At 55.9% G+C, this 23,695-nt stretch overlaps 1 protein-coding gene across 4 annotated transcripts in view; it reads left to right on the forward strand.

The window, feature by feature from the left end:
• ABCA2 (ATP binding cassette subfamily A member 2) overlaps positions 1–23,695 on the forward strand; it is a 146,607-nt gene that overhangs the window by 110,895 nt on the left and 12,017 nt on the right. For 3 of the 4 annotated variants that reach the window (XM_048822414.2, XM_048822416.2, XM_048822417.2), the window contains 16 exons: positions 2,306–2,524; positions 2,915–3,017; positions 3,734–4,062; positions 5,450–5,663; positions 7,036–7,141; positions 7,742–7,853; positions 8,479–8,539; positions 9,081–9,255; positions 11,729–11,844; positions 13,082–13,229; positions 13,578–13,701; positions 16,783–16,915; positions 17,670–17,787; positions 18,337–18,515; positions 19,002–19,143; positions 20,384–20,518. In XM_048822414.2, the coding sequence (XP_048678371.1) occupies positions 2,306–2,524; positions 2,915–3,017; positions 3,734–4,062; positions 5,450–5,663; positions 7,036–7,141; positions 7,742–7,853; positions 8,479–8,539; positions 9,081–9,255; positions 11,729–11,844; positions 13,082–13,229; positions 13,578–13,701; positions 16,783–16,915; positions 17,670–17,787; positions 18,337–18,515; positions 19,002–19,143; positions 20,384–20,518 (2,414 nt within the window). Of the gene's footprint in view, positions 1–2,305; positions 2,525–2,914; positions 3,018–3,733; positions 4,063–5,449; positions 5,664–7,035; positions 7,142–7,741; positions 7,854–8,478; positions 8,540–9,080; positions 9,256–11,728; positions 11,845–13,081; positions 13,230–13,577; positions 13,702–16,782; positions 16,916–17,669; positions 17,788–18,255; positions 18,516–19,001; positions 19,144–20,383; positions 20,519–23,695 lie in introns of those variants that run through there. The other variant, XM_075120554.1, reaches the window with a different exon arrangement.

A 23,695-nucleotide genomic window follows, 5' to 3' on the forward strand; every position in this document is an offset into this window, starting at 1 on the left:
CCCTGGGGAGCATTGGCACGTGGGTCAAGTATGAAGGCTGAGCAGGGAGCGTAGTACAGAATCTCCTCTGATATCCCAGACTCCCGACACCAAGACCCCAGTGGGATTGCAAACCCCATTCAAAATTTCAGACGCAGCCAATTCCTCACTTTGGTCGATATCCCAGCAATCAAACTCCTGGCAAGAGCTAATGAGGAAAGGGGGAGGAAGGGGGGGCTATGCAAATTTCAATAAAAGTGAGGGGGAAATTGCTCTGGTCAAAATTTTTCACATGAAAATTTTGAATTTTCAGCACCAAATCAAGAACCAAAATATTTTGATTCTCGACTGGTGCTGTGGTGCCTCCTAGGAGTTGTAGTTCAAGTTCCTCATGGTCCCATAAGCCAGACTCCCTGTCTGGACTATATCTCCCATGATGCACCATGGTCTCCCTGCACGGCAGTGCATCATGGGAGATGAGGTTTGGTTGAGGAGCCTGGCCTGTAAAAAAGAACTGGAGCATGAGGCGTAAGAACATAAGAGCTGCCGCACGGGGTCAGACCATGGGCCAGCTTGCCCAGTATCCTGTCTCCAACATACCAGAGCTTCAGGGGGAGGGTAGAGAACATGGCAACTTTGGAGGACTCCACCTGTCTTCCCTTCCTGGCTTCTGGCAGTCAGAGGTTCAGGGTTGCCCTGAGCATGAAGGTGCATCCCGACCATCTTGGCTAATACCTGTTGATGGACCTATCCTCCAGGAACTTACCCAGTTGTTTTGTGAACCCACTTATATTTTTGGCCTTCACAATATCCCATGCCAATGAGTTCCACAGGTGAATTGTGCATTGTGGGATAAAGCACTTCCTCTTGTTTGTATTAAACATGCTGCCTGTTAATTTCATCTGGTGACCCCCACTTTTTGTGTTGTGGCACCTGAACTGCCCCTGAGGCACCATAGTGGCATTTCACAATCAACACATTTCAGGAAAGCAGACACTTTTCACCCCCAAAAATTGTTCCATCAAAAAACAGTTGTGGCCCTACTGCTTCCCCAGTCCCTCTTGCTTCCCCTGCTGGCATCTGTCAGGCGTGTCTCCCTGAGGGAGGCCTTCATGGGAGGAGCCTGACTTCTCCTCGCCTCCGAAATGGAGCAGGAGACTAGGGGCTCCCATGGCCTGCTGGGGGAAGCACTGAGGCAGGTGGGCACAGACGTGTGGCACGGGAGCTGTGACATGGAGTTGGCAGGATTTTGACCCTGATGGGTCAGGACTCCCTTCAAAGCATCTGTCTCAGGTTGCTCGATCTCGGTATAGCCAGTAAAATGAACCTTCCTTGGTTACAAAAACAATGCGATTAAACCAAGAGAAAAGAATCTCCGTTGCGTTACCCCTTCGCCCCCTAACAAAAACAGAGCAGCCAACGTGGCTTAAAACCAAAGTTTCTTTCCCCTGGCCTGAGCCCTCCTACCTCTGGATTCAGAGGTGAGCTTGTGAGGGGTCTTGGAGCTGACGTCCCCAGGGCTGCAGTGCTGGAACAAAGGTGCCACCTCCCCCTGCTCTACGGCTTTGTTATGGGGGAACCTCGTGAGAGTTGGTTGTTTAATGGTTTGAGCAGGTGACCTGGGGGTTGTGGCCCTGAGCTCTGTCCCTGGCTCCCTCGCTGCCGGCCTGTGCGACCTGGGGCTGGCGCTATGTAGCTTGGGTGCTGCACAGGAAGGTGCGATTGTGTGTCAGCGGGGTTGTGAAATACCCTCTCCTGTCTCCCGCGCATATAAGAAATAACCTCCTACCCGGGCTCCTCTCTGTTCACGGGGGTGCTGCTTTCCCCCCTACCCTGCGTGTCCCTTTTGGGTTGGGGGATATGGTCAGCTACGTACAAGGGTCAGTTGTATTAACCCACTGAAACTGCCATGGCAGCAGCTGGCATAAGGGTTACGTGAGTTTAGAAAACAGTGTCTGACACCAGCTCCCCATCACCGACCTGCCAAGACCTGCATCTAGGATTCTGCATTTCCACGTGCATCCGACGTTAACTCTGTAGCTGCAGCTCTTCAGAGCTCAGCCCAGCCCTGGGGAGGGGAGCCTGGCAGGTATTGGGGCTGGCATCCCACCTCCTCTCCCTGGGCACAGTCCCCCGGGGGGAGCCCCATGCTGCGTGACGGGGTTGTGCGGAGAACCATGTCTTGCGTCACTGACTGCACAAGCTGATTCCTGGCTGAGTCCTGAGGAGGAGGTGGTGGGGGCTGGGGAAGGAGCTTGATGGCCTCTGAGAGAGCCTGACCCCCTCTGCGTGTCTCTTCCCACTCCCCGTCACTCCCTTGCTCCAGACCAAGAGGCTGACGCTGAGGCTGCGGACCCGCCCCTGGTGGGACAGGGGAGCTTTAAGCTGGAGGGCTCCTGGCTCAAGCTGCGCCAGTTCCACGGGCTGATCGTCAAACGCTTCCACTGCGCCAAGCGCAACACCAAGGCCCTCTTCTCGCAGATCCTGCTGCCCGCCTTCTTCGTCTGCGTGGCCATGACGGTGGCGCTCTCTGTGCCCGAAATAGGTGAGTGCAGGCACTGGCCCCAGCTGGGGGAGGGGCGGTAGCTCCTTTCCCCACCCCCCATGCCAGGCTGCTGTGTCACCTCTTGCTCCCCTTGGGACGCTGGCCTCCCTGCCTGCCTCCTGGCAGAGCTGCATGCGCACTGCATGTCTGCCCGCATCTCTGGCTCCCGGCTGCCCGACGGCTACCTGGGTGTGGATGGGGAATGGGATGAGGGACTGACCAGCTAGAAGTCACCCAGCAAATCTGGAATGTGGGGAGTGCCGCTGGGCCTGCCCTGTGCCCGGGGCCTTTCACTGGGGTCCTGGGCTGGCCTTCCAGCCCTGAGTAGGGAGGGGATGGGGGACCCACCACCCCTAGGGAGGTTGCTCAGGGTGCCCCTTTTCTCCCCAGGTGACCTGCCTCCTCTGATCCTCTCGCCGTCCCAGTATCACAACTACACCCAGCCCAAGGGCAACTTCATCCCCTATGCCAACGAGGAGCGGCGCGAATACCAGTGAGAGGCCTGGCGCTGCCTGGGGAACAGCATCCTACGCCCCCGTCCTGTTCCCCATGCCCTCAGGAAGGAGGGGCAGGGGGGTTCAACCACGCTGCCGCACGGTGCCCCGCAGTGACTGCTGCTGCCGCACGGGATCTGTCAGGGGAGGCCGGGTGCTTCTTGCCGTGCAGGGTCATTGCTCTGAATCTGGCACCGATCCCCCCTCCATCTCTTTATCCACCGCACAGTGCCTGCCCGGGAGGGTGCCCCCCTAGCAGGGAGGGCACTGTCCTCCACAGGGCCCTCGTACAGGCTGCCGGCCGTGTGGCACCTAGAGAGAGCAGTTCTGTGATGTGCCGAGCTGTGGGCCGTTGAGGCCTGTCCATGGCTACCGGCCTGGGCTGGATTTGAGTCAGTGACCTGCCAGTGAAAGGCCCTCTAGTCCCTCCCCTATGCCATCCAGTCCCCTTCAGCCCCCAAGCCAGAATGCAGGCTCCACGGCCCCTGCTCGGCAGGCACTGCAGTGGTAGGACTTGGCACCGGCCAAGCCCTGTGAGGAGCAGGGCCCCTGAAGCCAGTGGGGGCCCGGCCCCTCCTAGAATATCACTTTAGGAGTCTGGCCTGCAAGCAAGAGGGTTTCTCAGGCCCGTCCTAGGGAGCATGACTGACCCAGAGGAGCCACAGAAGCGTCCCCTGCTCACTAAGCCCTTCTTACCCGCGGTCCCTCTCCACAGCATGAAGCTGTCGCCCGATGCCAGCCCGCAGCAGCTTGTCAACACCTTCCACCTGCCCTCCGGGGTGGGGGCCACGTGTGTGCTGAAGACGGCCTTCAATAGCACCCTGGATCAGCTGGTGCAGACCCTGAACCTCAACAGCAACGAGTCCAAGATGCTGGCGGCCAAGTACTTCGACGCCATGTGCGTCGATTCCTTCACCCAGGGTCTGCCGCTCTCCAACTTCGTGCCACCGCCCCCATCCCCTGCCCCCTCTGACTATCCCGTCTCCATGGATGACGACATGGTGCATGCCTGGAACTCCACCACGTACCCCTCCACCGTCAAAGGTAATGTCTGGCCTGGCAGGAGTCCGGGGGAAATGGGACCTCCGGCAAAGCAACACATACTCTGCCCAGCCAAGGCAGCGGAGGAGGATTAGAATGCGGGTCTCTGGCATTGCTGAGGGGCTCACAGAGCAGCACATTTTGCTCAAGCCACTGGCAGGCTTGTCTGAGACTTTCCCATAATGCCTTTCAGGGAGGGGCAGAGCTTTACTGGGCACAGGGTTTAGGAACATGGGAACTGCCAGACTGGGTCAGACCCAAAGTCTGTCTAGTCCAGCATCCTGGCTCTGAAGGTGGCCGGAACCAGCTGTTCAGAGTGTAAGAACCCCGCTATAGCAGATGTGGGATAGTTTGTGTCCCATGTAGGTCTCCTCATTTCTAATAGAGATCAGCTCAAACCCTGAAGCATGAAGTTCAATACCCCAGCTGAAGTATTTGTTAGCATAACTCAGAGCTCTAGATGTTCTTGCTGTCCGTATAAGTGCCTGATTCCTTTTTGAATCTTGTTACGTTCTTGGCCTTGGTGACTTCCTGTGGCAGTGAGTTCCACAGGCTACATGTATATTGTGTGAAAAAGCATTTCCTTGTATTGGTTTTGAATTTGTGACCTTTCAATTCTATTGAACGTCCCCTTGTCCTTATGTTGTGAGGCAGAGATAACAGAAGCTCCAGATTTCCCTTCTCTAGACCATTCATTATTTGATCTGCTTGTATCATGTCTCCTCTTGTTCATCTCCTTTCTAAGGTAACAGTCCCAGTTGTTTCAGTCTCTCATATGCTCCTATTCATTCTCCTCACCCGCTCTAAACACTCCTTTGGTTCATTTGCAACCAGAAGTCATTTTAAGAGGATGAACGATAGGGGCATCTTAAAGGACAGAGATTCAGCCCCAGTGAGCACTTGGGAGTTCATCTCTGTCTGAATTCCGATGCTGGGGGGCCGCAGGAACACGTCTGCTTTCCCCCTACGTGTCTGTGTGTCAGGGTACGGATTGCCACTCCGGTAGTCATACCTGAGCTAGCTTTAATCTGGCCAGCTCGGTCCTGGAGCAGTGAAGTTCTCAGCACAGGCCGGACAAGCGCGCCCGGATCCCTGGTTGATTCCTCAGGCCTCTGCCACGCCTTCGCTGCTCTGATGCCTGACCTAGCCAGACTAAAGCAAACTCCGGTGTGTCTGCTTGAGCTGTAGTCACATCCTGTGATTGCCATACAGCCAAAACCCTTATTCGCTCCTGCCCCAGGTGCTTTCCCCTCTCCCCCTAAAGCAGCCACAGCCACGGCTGTCACAGCAGGGCAGTGCTGCAGGGTTCCCTGCCCTCACCTGGACACAGAGTGGGTGCTCTGCAGAACGAGCGCTCCTGAGGGTCACCTGTCTCCTCTTGTCTCCTCAGAGACCGTCACTTTGGCCCCGTCCCTGCCCCGCCTCATCCATGAGCCCATCAAATGCACCTGCTCCATGCAGGGGACGGGCTTCTCCTGCCCCAGCGGCGTGGGAGGCCACCCGCCCCAGATGAAGGTGGTGACAGGGGACATCCTGGTGGACATCACAGGGCGCAACATCTCTGAGTACATGCTGTACACGTCGGACCGCTTCCGGCTGCACAGGTGAGGGGCATTTCTGCTCCTCCACATCGGGGGGAGTGTCCCAGCCGGGGTCCGAGGGAGGCAGGGCTAAGACTGGAACAGGACCGGTGGCACCAAGGCGAGGCAGGTTCCCAGCAGCAGGCCGGAGGGGAAGCTGAGATCACCACTTCAGTAGCCATACCTGAGCTAGCTTTAATCTAGTCAGCTCGGGTCCTAGAACAGGGAAGACGCAGCGCTTGGAGGCACTGAGGGGAGAGCTAGACCGTACACGTAGAGTTGTCAGTTCTCCAGGATTGTCCTGGACTCTCCAGGAATTAAAGGTGAATCTTTAATTAAAGTTTGTCATGTGATGAAACCTCCGGGGTATTCCAACCAAAAGTGGCAACCCTACAGACAGGGCAGAGATGGTGGAGGAGAGGGGGCGGGTCAGGGGCTGAGCTGACCCCACCCCATTGGGGTCCAATCAGATGATCACTGGTTGATTTTTTTTTTTTTCCTGCATCACAGCCAGGATTTTCAAAGCTGGCTGGTGACTCTGGGCGCTTCCCTTTGTGGGGCCCAGCTTGGGACATGTGATAGGGACCTGATCTTCGGAGGGGGGTGCCCAGCACTCTCTGAAAGTCCCTCTCCAGAGGCTCTGCCTTTCCTGTTTGGTAGGGTTGTCCATGGGATGTGCTGCAGCTGAGCCTGTCTCAAGGCTAGCCAACTAGGGGCACAGAGAGAGCCCCCGGCTGGGAAAGCGCTGGCCCGCAGGGGGCCAGGGCAGTAGGATGTGACCATTCCCCCCCCTCCCAGGCTGTCCGAGTCCTCTGAGATTTCCCTCGGGGGGCTGCAGAAAGGAGGAGCCCTGCAGTGGCCACAGCTGTGCTGTGCAGGGACCTACTGAGGGGAAACTTTTGGCTGGAGTTGGCTCCTGCTCCGAAGGCTGGGCAGACCCGCTCGGTAACGCTGGTCCCACTGCCCTGCCACTGACAGTGCAGGCCTCGGTTTCCAGCCCCAGTCGCCCCCTGCCTAGGCTGCGTTTTGCTCTCGGCTCGTCCCTGGAATGGAGGGCGGAGAAGGGTCCCTGGGCGCTCAGTGGCAACCTCTGGCCAAGCAAGGAGCAGCTTGGCCTGGCTCTGCAGTGGCCGTGACGCCGGGCCTCATGGATGAAGCAGCCAGCTCTCAGGGGTTGGGTCACAGCGGGTGGTGGGAGCAGCTCGCAGGTCGGAAGTGGTGTCTGGGGGCTCCGGCCAGGGTTCACTGTCCTGCCCTCGCTCAGGTTCCCCCCATGGAGCCCAGCATTTCAGGGGAGGCTCAGGTCCCATTCTTCCAATGGCTCGTCTTTCCTCTGTGTTGTCTGGGCTGAAAGAAGGTGGCCCCAGCCTTTTGTTTGCTTCCCCTTCTACCCTAGGTATGGAGCGATCACGGTTGGCAATGTTCAGAAATCCATCCCAGCGTCCTTTGGCGCCCAGGCCCCTCCTATGGTGCGGAAGATCGCGGTCAGGAGAACAGCCCAGGTGGGGGACCCTCTGAGAGCTGGGGAAGGTTCTGTCCCTGTGTCAGCCCCATCCCGCTGCGTCCCCCCCAAAGACCCGCCCTCCTTCCAGAGTCCCACCGAAGGGGTCCCAGAGCAAGAGGGAGGTACAGGCTTCCCTGCATGCTCTTGGGAAGGGGAAAAAGGTCAGATCTTGTTCCAGGGCCCCTCACAAGTGAGCTTGTTTGCTGGAGGACAGGTGTACCCCCCAGCGATCACCCCACGGAAGCTTGTCATGCTGCAACCCCTGCTATGGGGTGAGCAGAGATCAGAGCTCTCTCTGGTGCCCCTCAGCAGCACTCGGTAGCTTGATGTTATTTGGAGGTGGGCTCCATTGCCAGCCACGTGGGCCATGGACTAGAGAGAGCAGCTTTTGGGAGGAAGGCGGGTGACCCCAGAGGGCCCACAAAGGGACTCTGTGTCCCTATGCCAGGCCTTGCAGGATGGACCTGGTGCCAGCTTTCACATGCTGCCAACCACCCCAGCCCCTCCGCTTCCCCCGGCCTCCCTCAGCCCCTCCTGGAGCAGGGCACCCTGCTGGAGCTCCCAGAGCTGACTGTGCATCTCTGCTCTGCCCTTCCAGGTCTTCTACAACAACAAGGGTTACCACAGTATGCCCACCTATCTGAATGCGCTGAACAACGCCATCCTGCGTGCCAACCTGCCCAAGAGCAGAGGGAACCCCGCCGCCTACGGTGAGCTGGCCTAGCCAGGTTGGGGACTCCGACCTGACGAGTGATAATGAGAATAGATGAGCTAAAAACCCCCCTGAGACAGACCCCTCTGGCTCTGGTGTAGAATCGACCCACGGGCTAACAGAGGGAGAGGAGGAAATGTCCTAGTGGGCAGGCTAGTGACTAGACAGACTCTGGTCTTGCTGCTCTTGCGACACTGGGAGTTGGGTTTGAAAACCCATGTCTATCTTGAGAGGCTTTGTGGTCTAGTGGTTAGAGCAGGGGATTGGAGTCAGGTCTCTCTGTGGTGGGGGCAGGATTAGACCCTAAATGACCTTAGGCATGTCCCTTAAGCTCTCCATGCTGCAGCGTGTGCACCTGTGACATGGGGATGGCGCTGGCCTTGCCGGCTGACATGAGACCTGTCAGTTAACGTTTGCAAAGTGCTCTGAGATCCTTGGATAATTCCCTTCTGTCCCCCAGCAGGGAGCTGTGGCTAGAGCTCGGCCTATGTCAGGGCTGAGCCGAGGGGCAGGGTGCTGAGAGAGCGAGGGGTTGTTCCAGGGCTGATCCACGGGGGTGGGGGCGCAAGGGGCTGTTGTTACACACCAGCTCTCACAATGTTTCCTGTCACGTTTTGCTGCAGGCATCACAGTGACCAACCATCCGATGAACAAGACGAGTGCCAGCCTCTCCCTGGATTACCTGTGTGTACCCAGTGGGCTCACGGGTGGTGTGCACCTGCCTGGCTGGGTGGGGGAGAGTGTGTTGGATGAAAACGGAGGGAGCCCCCACTAGGTTTTCTATGGCAAAGGTTGCCGGGCCCAGGAGGGGAGGAGCTGTGCCAGCCCATTGCCACCCCTTGCAAGAGGCTGAGAGGAGAGAGATCCTGGCCAGCCTGAAAAACAAAGTCACACAGGCCCTCACTCCATGAAGGGATGTAGGCTCCTAATCCCCAGTGAAATCCATGGAAGTTTGGAGTCTAAATACTTCTGAGGATCTGGGCCAAAATCTGTGTTTCCATGACTAACAACTAGCCTTATTCATGCCCCACGAAACACACGGTCCCCCGCATGTGCACACACGGAGCAGCCTTTGGGCTGGTTTCCTTGCAGGGATACCCAGCTGTGAAGTGAGCAGTGGTATGTGGAGTAACCTGGGGAACAGTTCTCCCACCAGGGCTAACCCCCGTCCCCCTCTGCTTCCCTCCTTCTCACTCCCGTTTCTGCCGCTCTTCCTCTGCTGCAGCCTGCAAGGCACGGATGTGGTCATCGCCATCTTCATCATCGTGGCCATGTCCTTCGTGCCGGCCAGCTTCGTGGTGTTCCTGGTGGCCGAGAAGGCCACCAAAGCCAAGCACCTGCAGTTTGTCAGCGGCTGCGACCCAGTGATCTACTGGTTGGCCAACTACGTGTGGGACATGGTAAGAGCCGAGAAGGGCCACTGGGCTGCCTCACTCAGACCTGGATGGCAAAGGAGCCTGGGGGCAGGCCTGGGGGCTGTCTGAGCAGGGGCTGATTATACACAGGATGTCCACGAGGGAGACCTCTCTCCAACCCAGCGTGTGTGGTCCCTGGAGGGGTGATCCATCCACAGGAAGGTCCTTATCACGCAAGCTCTCCCAGTGCCGGAGCTTCTCCTTCCTTCCCTCAGTTAGCAGACGGCCCAGGAGAAGGGTCTGCAGAGCATTTCCCACCCATCAGCTGAGGGTCGCTGCCTCATTTACGCCTGGGGCACTGGCCAGGACCTTGTTCTATCCCTGGGGATTGCTTGTCAAGTGTCACCTTGCTTCCCTCGCCTCTGCTGTGGGCCCCTTGCTCCATCTAGGGCATCGGCCCTGGGGAGTGCACAACCAGGCCGCCTATAGTGAGGTGGCTGGGGGTGGGGAAGGGATTCGGCTGTGGGCCTGTGGGGCGCACTGGGAGCACAGGCAGGGCAATGGGCGCCGTCCGTGAGGCATTTGTGTCTTCTCACATCCTGTGGGCAGGACGATCCATTCCGAGCCATGTCCTTTAACATAGAGAGTTCCTCCTTCGGCCTTTCCACCCAGGCCTGGAGTGAGGGGCGGGGGCAGCTTGGCAAGGCTGTGGGGGAGTGCTCTGGGTGTGCTCCGTGCTTGCTTTGGCCCCTTTTCACGTCTCTGAAAGGGAGTTTTGAGACGTGTGATGGAAGTGGAGATCGGCTGGAACAAGCCGTGAAACACGCCGTGAAAACGTCACCGGGAAATAGGCCCATTTTGGCCCCTTAAGAAGAACAGGACCATTGGGCATCTGCAATTAAACGTGTTATGGGACAAGTTCCATTGCAGCCCTTTCCCACGGTGCCCTGAGGGTGCGACGGGGCAGTCTGCACGTGATCTCGGTGTGAGCTGGTCTGGCCCCGGTTCTGCAGCGTCTAGCACCTCCAGGCCTTTGGGAAAGAAGTCACCGTAACAATCTCTTCATCGCTCTCTTTCAGCCTGCCCAACCTGTAGGAGAAATAGCTTCCTTGGCGGGTAGGTTATTGGGGTGGGGGTGGGGTGACTTGCCGAGAGCCTGAGAGGTTGGTTTTGTGTTTGGCTCTGAGCACGGTGAGACCAGTTTGGGAGCAAAGCCCATCGGCTGGGGCTTTGTCTGCACTACAGATGCTTTGCCAATATGGCTGAACCAGCAGAGCCCCGTAGTGTGGACGCAGGGTATGCTGAGAGAAGATGTTTTTATCACCACCACCTCCCCCAGCACTAAGCAGCCATAAGCCCTGTCTATCAGCATTGCTGCGTGCACACTGGGGGTTTAGCCAGCGTCGCTATCTCGGTTTGGGGGGTTGTGTTTTTTGACCCCCTGACCAAAATAGCTATGCCGTCAAAACTTTGTAGTGGGGATCTCCTACCCCAGACCTGCTTCCTTGGGCTCTGAATTCACTGCCTCCTGAAAGAAGGATGGGGGGTCTCCTCTTAGCTCCACTCCAGCACAGTTCACTCTCCTCTCTGGTGTGTCTGGTTTCAGAGTAGCAGCCGTGTTAGTCTGTATCTGCAAAAAGAGCAGGAGGACTTGTGGCACCTTAGGAGGACTTGTGGCACCCGATGAAGTGAGCTGTAGCTCACGAAAGCTTATGCTCAAATAAATTTGTTAGTCTCTGTGACAAAGTGGGACTGTTCTTAATGTTTCCTCTGAATACTGTAGGGGTGCCTCAGTTTCCCCTATGCAGTTCTTAAGTATCTAGGTGGTGGGATAAGGGTGTATGATCATTGCAGAGCCCTAGAGGGCAGGTGTGTGCAGGGGTCTGGACACAGGGAATGGCCAACACCCTGTTTCCCGGCAACTGATGGCCTGGGCCCTTCCCCCCGCAAGGTGAGAGCTAAAGGGTTGGAGAACAAAGGAATCAGGTGCCCTCCTGGCCCGGGAAAGGGACAAAGCCCAGAGGAGGAGGGGCTGGAGAGAGTCAGTTTGGGGCTGGCTGGGGACATGGAGTGAAGTGCAGACGTGGTTGTCTGACTCACTGCCCCCCAAAATGGACCCAGCTGAGGGGTCCTGTTCTCTGCACCTACAAGCTCTGTTTTAGACCATGTTCCTGTCATCTAATAAACCTCTGTTTTACTGGCTGGCTGAGAGTCATGTCTGACTGCAGAGTTGGGGTGCTGGACCCTCTGGCTTCCACAGGACCCTGCCTGGGCAGACTCTCTGGGGGAAGTGCACGGAGGGGCAGAGGATGCTGAATGCTCCGAGGTCAGACCCAGGAAGGTGGAAGCTGTGTGAGCTGTGTGTCCTGAAGACAGGCTGCTCACAGAAAGGAGACTTCCCCAGAGTCCTGCCTGGCTTCGTAGGGAGCAGTTCCAGAGCATTGCCCGGGGACTCCGTGACAGTCTCTAAGGTGCCACAAGTCCTCCTTTTCTTTTTTCTGGTGTGTCTGTTTTCCAGCTGAATTACCTGGTGCCGGCCACATGCTGCATCATCATCCTCTTTGTGTTCGACCTCCCGGCGTATACGTCCCCCACCAACTTCCCAGCCGTCCTCTCACTCTTCCTGCTCTATGGGTACGTCCGCCTGGCTGGCCATTGCTCGGGGGACACACGTGCCCTGGGAGGGGAAGGAAAGGAGAGCAGTGATGAGGGGCGTCAGCAGGGCCCAACAAGGGAAGGTTGGACTGCTGCTGCCCATGCTGTCCCTGTGCTGTGGACAAATGGACAGCCTCTGGCTCAGGGGCTGCCATCCCAGCACCAGCTTCACACACACGGCTAGATGGGGAGTTTCTAATAGCCAGCAACGGAGCTGGGAGCACTGTGTCAGGGCAGCCTTCTAGCAAAATGCCTAACGATGCAGAAGCTGTATGGTCCTGCCTTTTGGGCTTCTGTTTTGACAGATGTTTTCGTCACTGTAGAATTATAAATTCTGAAGCCAGACCCATCTGTCAGCCTCTGGGCTGCTCTGTGCTGCCACCCCATGAGGCCACTCCCTGACCCATCCTACCACAGACTGGACCTTCTCCTGTTCCCCATCGACTCGAACTCGAGAACCCCCTGGTTTCGTGAGGGGATGAAGGATGGTTGTGTGGTTAGAGCATGGGGCTGGGTGTCAGGAGAACTGGCTGTGCCAAGAACTTTGTGTGGGATCCTGAGCAAATTGCTTGGGTCAAAATGTTCAGGGTGCCCAGCCGGAGGTGCTGAGGCCTTGTGTACACTGGAGGTTCAGCCACTGGTGCAAGGTGTACGCATGCTGCACTGGTGTAGATTGGGGCTTGCCCTGGTGCAGCTCACCCCAGAATCCATCCGCCCCAGTGGCAGGGATCCCAGTGCAGACTAGGCCTCAGGATGTGAGCACCTGCAGCTCTGAGTTCTGAGTGCTCAGCCCCAGCCCAAACCCCTCAAGCTGGAAGCCCACACATGGAAGCTACTTCTGAAAATGTGGGCCATGATTTGGGTAAGGGTGCCCCTTGTCTGCGACCCATCATGCAAGGCAGGCTCCGTTGGTGTCTGAAGTGCTTCGAGATCCGTGGTGGAAGTCACTAGAGCAAGGCGGAGAGATTGCTTACGTGTTTTATTTGGAGACTGTCTCGGGCAGCCTTCACTGGCTCAGGATTTGCTCTGGAAGGAGCTGGCTGAGGATTGGCTAAAGCTCCTCTGTGTTTCTAGCCAATGAACCAAGGATCCCAGAGTTAGGGGCTGTGGCTCACTAGGCCTAGTATGAATGAGGTGGGCAGGCCAGGCGGTACGGGCAGGGCCAGGGCTCGGTCCTCTGTATGATGCACTCACCTTGGCGTTCTGTTGACACCAGCTGGTCCATCACCCCCATCATGTACCCAGCCTCCTTCTGGTTTGAGGTTCCCAGTTCAGCATACGTCTTCCTGATCGTTATCAACCTCTTCATTGGCATCACGGCCACTGTCGCTACCTTTCTGCTGCAGCTCTTCGAGCACGACAAGGTACGTGCTCCTAGGGGCCCCCAAAAAGGGGTGGGTCCGGCCTTCCCTGTCCTGCCTAGATCAGCCATCCTCAGCCCTGCTAGAACTGCTGTGGGCCTACCCCTGTGATTTTCCAGGCCAGCGTGGCCGCCAAACCAACAGCCAGGATTGCAGGGAGCCTGTGACAGGTGGGGGAGGAAGAGGGCCACAATGCAGACTGCATGCCAGCGGTGAGACCCCGCGCCAGAGAGGCCATGCAGGAGATCCTCGCGCCACATGCTGCAGCCTTTGGTCTCTGGGGCACTTCTATCAGGGTGGGCACAAGGCAGTTTGGGGGGGTATCATCTCCCCCTCCTCCCATCTCGGCAGGACCTGAAGGTCGTTAACAGCTACCTGAAGAGCTGCTTCCTCATCTTCCCCAACTACAACCTGGGCCATGGGCTGATGGAAATGGCCTACAATGAATACATCAACGAATACTACGCCAAGATCGGTAAGGCCCTTGCTCAGACACTGGAAGGGGCAGCAAGTCACTGACCTTACCCACTGGCTGTCCTTGGGACCCAGCGTGGCTGCCGGGCAGGTTTGCATGGTAGAGATAGGAAGTGAGAGCTGATGCAGTCTATGGGGTGGGGTGGGGTGGGGTGGGGTGGGGGGGAACAGGCAGGTACCATCTGTGATAACATCAGGCCGGACGGCTGCAAGAGGGCAGTGGAAGGCAGATATGTTAGCCCTACTGTTAAAGGCCCTTTTCCTTACAAACTGAGAAAGGGTTACCTCAGGTTAATTAGAGACACCTGAATCCAATTAAGGGCTGCCTGAGATCTTTTAATACCCCTTCTCCAGTGAGAGAAAGGGAGGAGAGAGAGAGGGAGGCACCAGCTGTTACCAGGCTAGTTGCAGCAGGGAAGGAGCTTGTCCAGGAGGAGAGGCGGTGTTCCTTCCCACAGGGGAAGCAGACAAGCCTGAGTGCCAGGTAGGGGAAGGACTGACACCCCAGGACAAACAAGAGGATGACATCCTGTCCCAGCAAGGAGGCAGGGAAAGGTATCACCCATTTGTTTGGGTCTGTGGGACTGTTTCCCTTTTTTGAGTGGGGGAAGGAGCATCCCTTAGGCTTACCCTCAGGCCTATCATGAAGACCCAACCAAGGGAGCACCAAAGGGGAAGGCGAACCCTGCCTGAGTGGGACTGATTACCCCAGGCCACCATCACCAGAGGGGAGAAATGCTAAGGCTGGTGAGAGAAAAGAGGTACCTTGCCACACATCTTACTGTTCTGTATTTGTGCAGCACCTAGCACAATCCTGGTGCGTGGCTAGGGCTGCTAGCCACGACCACAGTGTAATCACAAGGGCTGCATCGGTTCCGACGATCTCGCTCACTGTTAGCATCGTGTAGCCCAGAAGAAACTAGCCTAAATTTCCCAACTTAAGCTTTGTCCAGGTTCCACTGAGTGCATCAGAGACGCGGTTTCTATTATTAGTGATCACTGGACTTTTTGCAATTCACTCTGGGGGAAGCTCTAGCCATTTGTACAGACTTTTTTCCTCCTGTAATTTATTATTTGTATTATTGTGGTACCTAGGAGCCATGTGCAAGGACCAGGACCACGTTGTGCAAGGCGTTGTACAGACATAGAACTAAAATCAGTCCCTGCCCCAAGGAGCTCACTATCTGACTGGGGTCCCTTTAACTTGGCCCTGGAAACCTCTTTCCACTTTCCAAGCTGCTTTCATATTTAATTCCAGAGCTGCTGGCATCTTAGAATCTGCTCCAGAAAGTACCGAGAAATCCTTTAAAAAACCAAGGACTTATAATTCGCATTTTCCATGTAGTTGATATTGTAAAGTTGCAAGACGACTTTACTGGTGAAGGATGTCTGGATGGAAAGGCATTGTTCTGTCTAGATCTAGCGCTGGTGACCACAAATTACCCAAAACGCTGTGTGCCATCCATCCTAGAAGTGAAGCAAAATTGAAAGCGAAACCACTGTCACCTTCATTAGAAAGAAAATATGTTTCCATTTCAGAGTCCCACTCCAGTAATGTAATGTGTTTAATTAAAACCTCCTTCTCCCTTTGGTTATCTTCCACCTAGTGGACAAATGTCTGTTCCTAACAGAGAGTCTGCAGCCCTGCATTTGTATCAGGCAGCATTATGAAAATGTTGGCTTTCATTGCTCATTTTCCTTGAACTTAGTTGTGGACAGTCTACTAAGATCTGGGCTTCTCACTGTAGCATTTAGTTATAATGTATCAGGGGCCCGTTTTGCTCAGCATCCTTCATACACAGACCAAGAGCTTAAGATCTAAAGCCCCGACCCTACAAGTACAGTAACTCCTCACTTAATATTGTAGTTACATTCCTGAAAAATACAACCTTAAGTGAAACGATGTTAAACAAATCCAATTTTCCCATAAGATTTAATGTAACTGCGGGGGGTTAGGTTCCAAGGAAATTTTTGGGGGGCAGACAAAAGGCATTATATACTGTACAGTACTGTACTGTACTGTGGGTGGGAGGTGCCCCTGACTTACCCCACACAGGCACAGCCCGCTGCAGGCTAGGACGCTAGGAAGCACCTGGCGCAGGCTTCCCCCTGGAAGAACAGGCGCCGACTTTGCTCCAGGCCTGCCTCTTCCTATCCCCACTCCACTCCAGGCCCACCTCTTCCCACCCCCACTCCACCACTTCTCTGGAGCACAGCGCATCCCCGCTCCTCCCCCTCCTTCTCAGAAAGTCCTAAGTGCCACCAAGCAGCTGTTTGGCAGCGGGGGAAGCACTGGGAGGGAGGGGGAGAAGGTGGAAAAGAGGAACTTGTGCAATGTTCCCTTGTAAAGTCGCTGCTCTTCCACAGAATCTTACAAGCAGTGGACAGAGCAGGCAGCCAAACGATGTTATAAGGGAGCATTGTACAACTTTAAACGAGCATGTTCCCTAACGGAGCAGCGACGTATCTTCAAAACAATGTTAAGCGGGAGGACGTTAAGTGAGGAGTTACTGTATTTACCCATATGTGTAACTTTACTCCCTGCGAGTGGGTCCATTGACATCACGGGCGCCACTCGGTGTGCACAGGTAAGCGTGTGTATGCTTCTTCGCAGGATCGGGGCCTCAGAGCTGACAAGCTAGGTGTTGTTTGAGATCATTTACAGGGCATTTGTAATGGCCTTCTACCAGGAAATTTCAGCAGTGTAGTCACTGGTGATTTTGTCTGTGAATATTTCCTTCCTTATGCATTATTAGGAGGGCTCCTCTGTTTGCCAGGGTTACTTTGTTTAAGAAGACTTGTCTCTCTGTTAATCTCTTGTATTGGTATCTTGGGAAAAAAATACTGGTGCTCTCAATCCTCATGCTTCAGGGCACATGTTGATCAGGAAGGAATCCCCATCCCTCCAGTACAGTGCATTTGCTGGGGGTTCGTGCCTTCCTCTGAAGCACTAGAACTGGTCACTGTCAGAGACTGGATGCCATACCAGATGGGTGCTTGACCCGGGCGCAGTGTGGTAAGTCCTATGCTCTTATCTTGGTCTGATCTTATCCCTTGTTAATTCTTCGTTTGCCCCCCCCAGGGCAGTTTGATAAAATGAAATCGCCCTTTGAGTGGGACATTGTGACCCGGGGCCTGGTCGCCATGACGATTGAAGGATTCGTAGGTTTCTTCATCACCATCATGTGCCAATATAACTTCCTCCGGAAGCCACAGTGAGTGGTGGGGTCAGGGGGGCAATGGGAGGCTCTGCGCAGTGTTCTTCGCGTTCTCCCTGAGTGTCAGACATGGCGGCCATGATGCCAGGCTGGATCAGGGGACATAGTCACAGAACAAGATGGCGCCCCCCCGGAGAGCCGGGGCTATGAATTCATCCCAGTCGGTGGCGGGGGACAGGTTCTGGGGCCTGCCTGGGGTTCAGATAAGCACCCCCAGTTCAGAAGCAGAACATATTACCCCAGTTGCTGGGTCTACAAAGCAGGGCTGAGAGGAGCCTGTCATGTGGCCTCTCTGCCCCTAGAGAGCATGTATTCCACCATTGCTTGGTAACCCCCTGCCCATCCAGGAAGAGGCTAGGAGCAGTTTATGGCTCAGCCTGAGTCCAGAGGGACAGATTTGTTCCCAACTGGGTCACTCCTCTGCAGATCAAACTGCCAGCGGGCCATTAATCCCCAGTCCTCTGAATCCAGACAGCCCCTTGTGAGGTGGGGAGTACCAACCCCATTTTACAGTGGGGAAACCGAGGCACAGTGGAGGGCAGTGACCAGATACAGTCATCTAGCAAGCTGGAACAGAGGCGGGGTTAGAAATCAGGGGTTCCTGGGCCCTGGCCTTGTGCTGCATTCACTGGACCACACTGCCTTGTGGAGGCCCCAAGTCCCCTCTGCTGGGAGGAGGAAGGGAGCACAGACCTTGTGGCCTATCTGGCCACGCAGCGCAGCTCCCCTGACCCATCTCCTGCTCCTGCAGGCGGCTGACTGTCTCCAACAAGCCCATCGAGGATGACATCGACGTGGCCAACGAACGGCACCGGGTCCTGCGCGGCGATGCCGACAACGACATGCTCAAGATTGAGAATCTCACCAAGGTAGGGGCAACTCCGTCCTTGCTGATGGCCCCCTTTAGCCCGGGACAGGACAAGGCCTCTCCACCCTCTCGCTGGGAATAGACCTGGCACCACCCCCCTTTGTGGGTCACTGACCCCAGGCCCTCTCGGGCTGAAGCCAGGAGCCTTTGCCACTTGAGCTAAGAGGTTTGGCTGTGTTAGCTCAGAGACATCAACCTCTGTGTGTGATCCTACCCTGTGAGCATGGGGCAGGCAGGCGGGAGATCCCCCAGCCAGCACAGGTGGGAGAGGGGCGCTACATCCCAGAACCAGAGGAGAATGGTGCCCGCATGCATGTGACCATTGTGGGGGTCGGGTTTGGAGCCTGGGGCAGGTCTCCAGCTCGTCCAGAGTACAGCTGTTGGCTGGGGGGACCGGTGCATTTGCCCTGTGCCTGCCTTTGGCCTGGGCAGCACCAGTGTGTCGCGAGCCCAGCGCCTTGCCTTGCAGGGTTCAGATCCCTCCACGGCCAGAGATCCTAGCCCACCACAGGCACGGCAGTGAGCTGCCCCTTTGTTCCTGTCGGGTCAGGTGTACAAATCCCGCAAGATTGGGCGCATCCTGGCCGTGGACCGTCTGTGCGTGGGCGTGCGGCCCGGGGAGTGCTTTGGGCTGCTGGGCGTCAATGGGGCAGGGAAGACCACCACCTTCAAGATGCTGACTGGGGATGAGAGCACCACTGGAGGGGAAGCCTTCATCAACGGGCACAGGTAGCCGCAGATGGGGCGCGGTCAGGTGAGGTTTACGCTGGGTGATGGGCGGTGCACCCATTCCTGGGAGGGACTGGAGCTCAGCCTGTGGGTGGGCCTCAAGGGGGAGTGTCCAGCCAGCCCTGGGAGGGGCCCTTGGAGCCACTCGCACTGGAGCAAATCCATCCCCCCTGGAACTTTCAGTGACCTTGGCCCGTGGTGTAGCTGTGGGGGAATGCAGGCTGCCCATGGATTTGGTTTTTCCAAAGCAGGAGGCAGTCCAGTAGCAAAGCTCTAGAAAGTGATCACAGATGTAGCCTGCTCTGCTCACATGTCAACCACCCTAGCCAGCCGTGTTTTACTGATGGGGAAACTGAGGCACAGAGCCAGGAAGGAACTTGCCCAAAGTCACACAGGAAGCCTGTGGTGGAGCAGGGACTTGAACCCAGATCTCCCAAATGCTGGGCTAGTGCCCTAACCATTGTACCATCCTTCCTCTCCCCGTAGCATCCTGAAGGAGCTCCTCCAGGTGCAGCAGAGCTTGGGCTACTGTCCGCAGTTCGATGCCCTGTTCGACGAGCTCACGACACAGGAGCACCTGGAGCTCTACACCCGGCTACGTGGCATCCCCTGGAAGGACGAGGAGAGGGTAAGGCCTTGGGGAGCTCCTGGGGCTTTGCAGAATGAAACCATTCAGGCCGGGCTTCTGCCCTCAGGAAGGGGAGTCAGAGATCATCACACAGGGCCAACTTCTCAGTCCCTCCCAGAGCAGGAAATCTTGGGCACGAGCAGGTCAGAGATTTCCTTGTCCCCTCGGTCTGTGATCATGCCCTGGGCGGGAGTGACACCCCCATGCTTAGCCAGGGCTGCCACTCAACCGGCAGGAGCTCTCCCTGCCCTGGGCCAGGTCCTGTTGCCCACCCCCCCACCCAGCCCAAGAAGGGCGATGCTGGGCTGGGTACAGAGGGCCCAGCTGCCACAGCCCCTAGACACAGGTCTGAGAGGCTCTGTCTTGATGTTGCTGGGGGTTCTGGTGCCACTGGCTCTGGAAATGCCATTTCATGTCACACCGGGGGAGCCACAGCCCCTGGCAGTGCACTGCTGGTACTTCCGAAGGGCTCTCAATGCCAGCACTGGCTGTCTGCCAGTGGCGTGGGTCATGGCTACCAAGTACCAGGACTTAATTCAACAGGAGTGTTTGACAGGCCAGAGGCCAATTTATCCCCCTCTTGCCACTGAGCTGCTGTGGGCAGACCAAAGCCTCCATCAGCTCCTGCCCACCGTCCTGGGATAAAAACCTCTCCGGAGGCTTCCTGCATCCTTCCTGGCAACGCGCCCGCCCCCCTCCGGGCAGACGTGCCAGACCCATGTGCACACGGAACTCCCGTGCGCACCCCAGAGGTATGGTTCTATGGGAGTCCAGCCTGGGCAATGCCCACTTGGCTGGTCTGTGCTGGAGGGCCAGCCCGGAGAGTACCAGCCCCTGCGCCTTGTGCGAGGGGCTGGGGACTCCCTGGACTGATGGCTCTGACTTTCTCTGCAGGTTGGCTTTTGGGCTTGGAAGGAGGGGCCAGTGGGAATGCGGAGGATGGTCCACATCAGCTGATTCTAACACTGTTGAGATTTGGGGCCCAGTGTATCCAGCATGTCCCTTTGAACTCCCCAAACCCCCGTGGGCAGCTGTTCCAGCTCCCCGCAATAGGCCTGGGCTGCACAAGACAGGGAGCTCTGTGCCTGCGCATCTCCTCGCCCTGTAGCCCAGAGCACCTTGGTCCCCGTTTACACTACGGCCAGGGCCCGTTGCAGTGGTAGCTGGGCCCTTGCAGGAGGCAGGCTGTCACCAGCAGGGCCCAGTAACCACAGCCTCCTCGCGCTGTGCCCCCCTCCAGGTGGTGAAGTGGGCGATGAAGAAGCTGGAGCTCACCAAATACGCCGACAAGCCGGCCAGCACCTACAGCGGGGGCAACAAGAGGAAGCTGTCCACGGCCATTGCCCTGATTGGCTTCCCTGCCTTCATCTTCCTGGTGAGCAGCGTGGCGCCAGGCCAGGGCCGGGGGAAGGGATGCGGCTCAGCTCTGTGCCCGGGGTGTCTGGGTGAGCCCAGGAGTGGGCTCTGCTCTTCCATTCGTGTCATAGAATCATAGAATATCAGGGTTGGAAGGGACCTCAGGAGGTCATCTAGTCCAACCCCCTGCTCAAAGCAGGACCAATCCCCAAATAAATCATCCCAGCCAGGGCTTTGTCAAGCCTGACCTTAAAAACTTCTAAGGAAGGAGATTCTACCACCTCCCTAGGTAACGCATTCCAGTGTTTCACCACCCTCCTAGTGAAAAAGTTTTTCCTAATATCCAACCTAAACCTCCCCCACTGCAACTTGAGACCATTACTCCTTGTTCTGTCATCAGTTACCACTGAGAACAGTCTAGATCCATCCTCTTTGGAACCACCTCTCAGGTAGTTGAAAGCAGCTATCAAATCCCCCCTCATTCTTCTCTTCTGCAGACTAAACAATCCCAGTTCCCTCAGTCTCTCCTCATAAGTCATGTGTTCCAGATCCCTAATCATTTTTGTTGCCCTTCACTGGACTCTCTCCAGTTTTTCCACATCCTTCTTGTAGTGTGGGGCCCAAAACTGGACACAGTACTCCAGATGAGGCCTCACCAATGTCGAATAGAGGGGAACGATCACGTCCCTCGATCTGCTGGCTATGCCCCTACTTATACATCCCAAAATGCCATTGGCCTTCTTGGCAACAAGGGCACACTGCTGACTCATATCCAGCTTCTCGTCCACTGTCACCCCTAGGTCCTTTTCCGCAGAACTGCTGCCTAGCCATTCGGTCCCTAGTCTGTAGCGGTGCATGGGATTCTTCCGTCCTAAGTGCCGGACCCTACACTTATCCTTGTTAAACCTCATCAGATTCCTTTTGGCCCAATCCTCCAATTTGTCTAGGTCCTTCTGTATCCTATCCCTACCTGCCACCGTATCTACCACTCCTCCTAGTTTAGTATCATCCGCAAATTTGCTGAGAGTACAATCCACACCATCCTCCAGATCATTTAGGAAGATATTGAACAAAACCGGCTCCAGGACCGATCCTTGGGCACTCCACTTGATACCGGCTGCCAACTAGACATGGAGCCATTGATCACTACCCGTTGAGCCCGACAATATAGCCAGCTTTCTATCCACCTTATAGTGCATTCATCCAGCCCATACTTCTTTAACTTTCTGACAAGAATACTGTGGGAGACCATGTCAAAAGCTTTGCTAAAGTCAAGAAACAATACATCCACTGCTTTCCCTTCATCCACAGAACCAGTAATCTCATCATAAAAGGTGATTAGATTAGTCAGGCATGACCTTCCCTTGGTGAATCCATGCTGACTGTTCCTGATCACTTTCTTCTCGTGTAAGTGCTTCAGAATTGATTCCTTGAGGACCTGCTCCATGATTTTTCCAGGGACTGAGGTGAGGCTGACTGGCCTGTAGTTCCCAGGATCCTCCTTCTTCCCCTTTTTAAAGATGGGCACTACATTAGCCTTTTTCCAGTCGTCCGGGACTTCCCCCGATCGCCATGAGTTTTCAAAGATAATGGCCAATGGCTCTGCAATCACAGCCGCCAACTCCTTTAGCACTCTCAGATGCAACGCATCCGGCCCCATGAACTTGTGCACGTCCAGCTTTTCTAAATAGTCCCTAACCACTTCTTTCTCCACAGAGGGCTGGCCACCTACTCCCCATGCTGTGTTGCCCAGCGCAGCAGTCTGGGAGCTGACCTTGTTCGTGAAGACAGAGGCAAAAAAAGCATTGAGTTTAGCTTTTTCCACATCCTCTGTCACTAGGTTGCCTCCCTCATTCAGTAAGGGGCCCACACTTTCCTTGACTTTCTTCTTGTTGCCAACATACCTGAAGAAACCCTTCGTGTTACTCTTGACATCTCTTGCTAGCTGCAGCTCCAGGTGCGATTTGGCCCTCCTGATTTCATTCCTACATGCCCGAGCAATATTTTTATACTCTTCCCTGGTCATTTGTCCAACCTTCCACTTCTTGTAAGCTTCTTTTTTATGTTTAAGATCAGCAAGGATTTCACTGTTAAGCCAAGCTGGTCGCCTACCATATTTACTATTCTTTCGACACATCGGGATGGTTTGTCCCTGTAACCTCAATAGGGATTCTTTGAAATACAGCCAGCTCTTCTGGACTCCTTTCCCCCTCATGTTATTCCCCCAGGGGATCCTACCCATCAGTTCCCTGAGGGAGTCGAAGTCTGCTTTCCTGAAGTCCAGGGTCCGTATTCTGCTGCTTACCTTTCTTCCCTGTGTCAGGATCCTGAACTTGACCAACTCATGGTCACTGCCTCCCAGATTCCCATCCACTTTTGCTTCCCCTACTAATTCTACCCCGTTTGTGAGCAGCAGGTCAAGAAGAGCTCCGCCCCAGCTGGTTCCTCCAGTAGTTGCACCAGGAAATTGTCCCCTTCACTTTCCAAAAACTTCCTGGATTGTCTGTGCACCGCTGTATTGCTCTCCCAGCAGATATCAGGATGATTGAAGTCTCCCATGAGAACCAGGGCTTGCGATCTAGTGGCTTCTGCGAGTTGCCGGAAGAAAGCCTCATCCACCTCATCCGCCTGGTCCGATGGGCTATAGCAGACTCCCACCACTACATCACTCTTGTTGCTCACACTTCTAAACTTAATCCAGAGACACTCAGGTTTTTCTGCAGTTTCACAGCAGAACTCTGAGCTCTCCTGTACCCTTGCTCCCCCTGGCGCTAGGCCAGTGCTGGGGTGTGAGCTGGGTCGGGGGTGCCCTGACTGCGGGGTGGGTCTGCACTACACACCCTAACCCATCATGAGGCCAGAATGGGGAGCAGACAGGAGCCGTGTGCAGCAGGGCTGAGGGGCAGCCATCGAGATGGAAGCAGGAGAAGGAGACAGTGGCTGGGACAGTGTGATCCTGCTCCAGGACTGGGGCTCCTGGGTGCTACCGTAATACACCTGATGCATTAGTGGTTCTCAACCAGGGGTCCGAGCTCCCTAGGGGGCCACGAGCAGGTTTTGGGGGGGTCACCAAGCAGGGCCAGCTGGGGCCCAAGGAGAAAGCCGAAGCCCTGCCACATGGGGTTGAAGCCCCGGCACCGAGGGCTGAAGCCAAAGCCTGAGCAATGTCACTTGGTGGGGAGCCCTGGGGCCCCAG

This window comes from Caretta caretta, chromosome 16 (assembly GCF_965140235.1).
Source record: "Caretta caretta isolate rCarCar2 chromosome 16, rCarCar1.hap1, whole genome shotgun sequence".
NCBI lineage: Eukaryota > Metazoa > Chordata > Testudines > Cheloniidae > Caretta > Caretta caretta.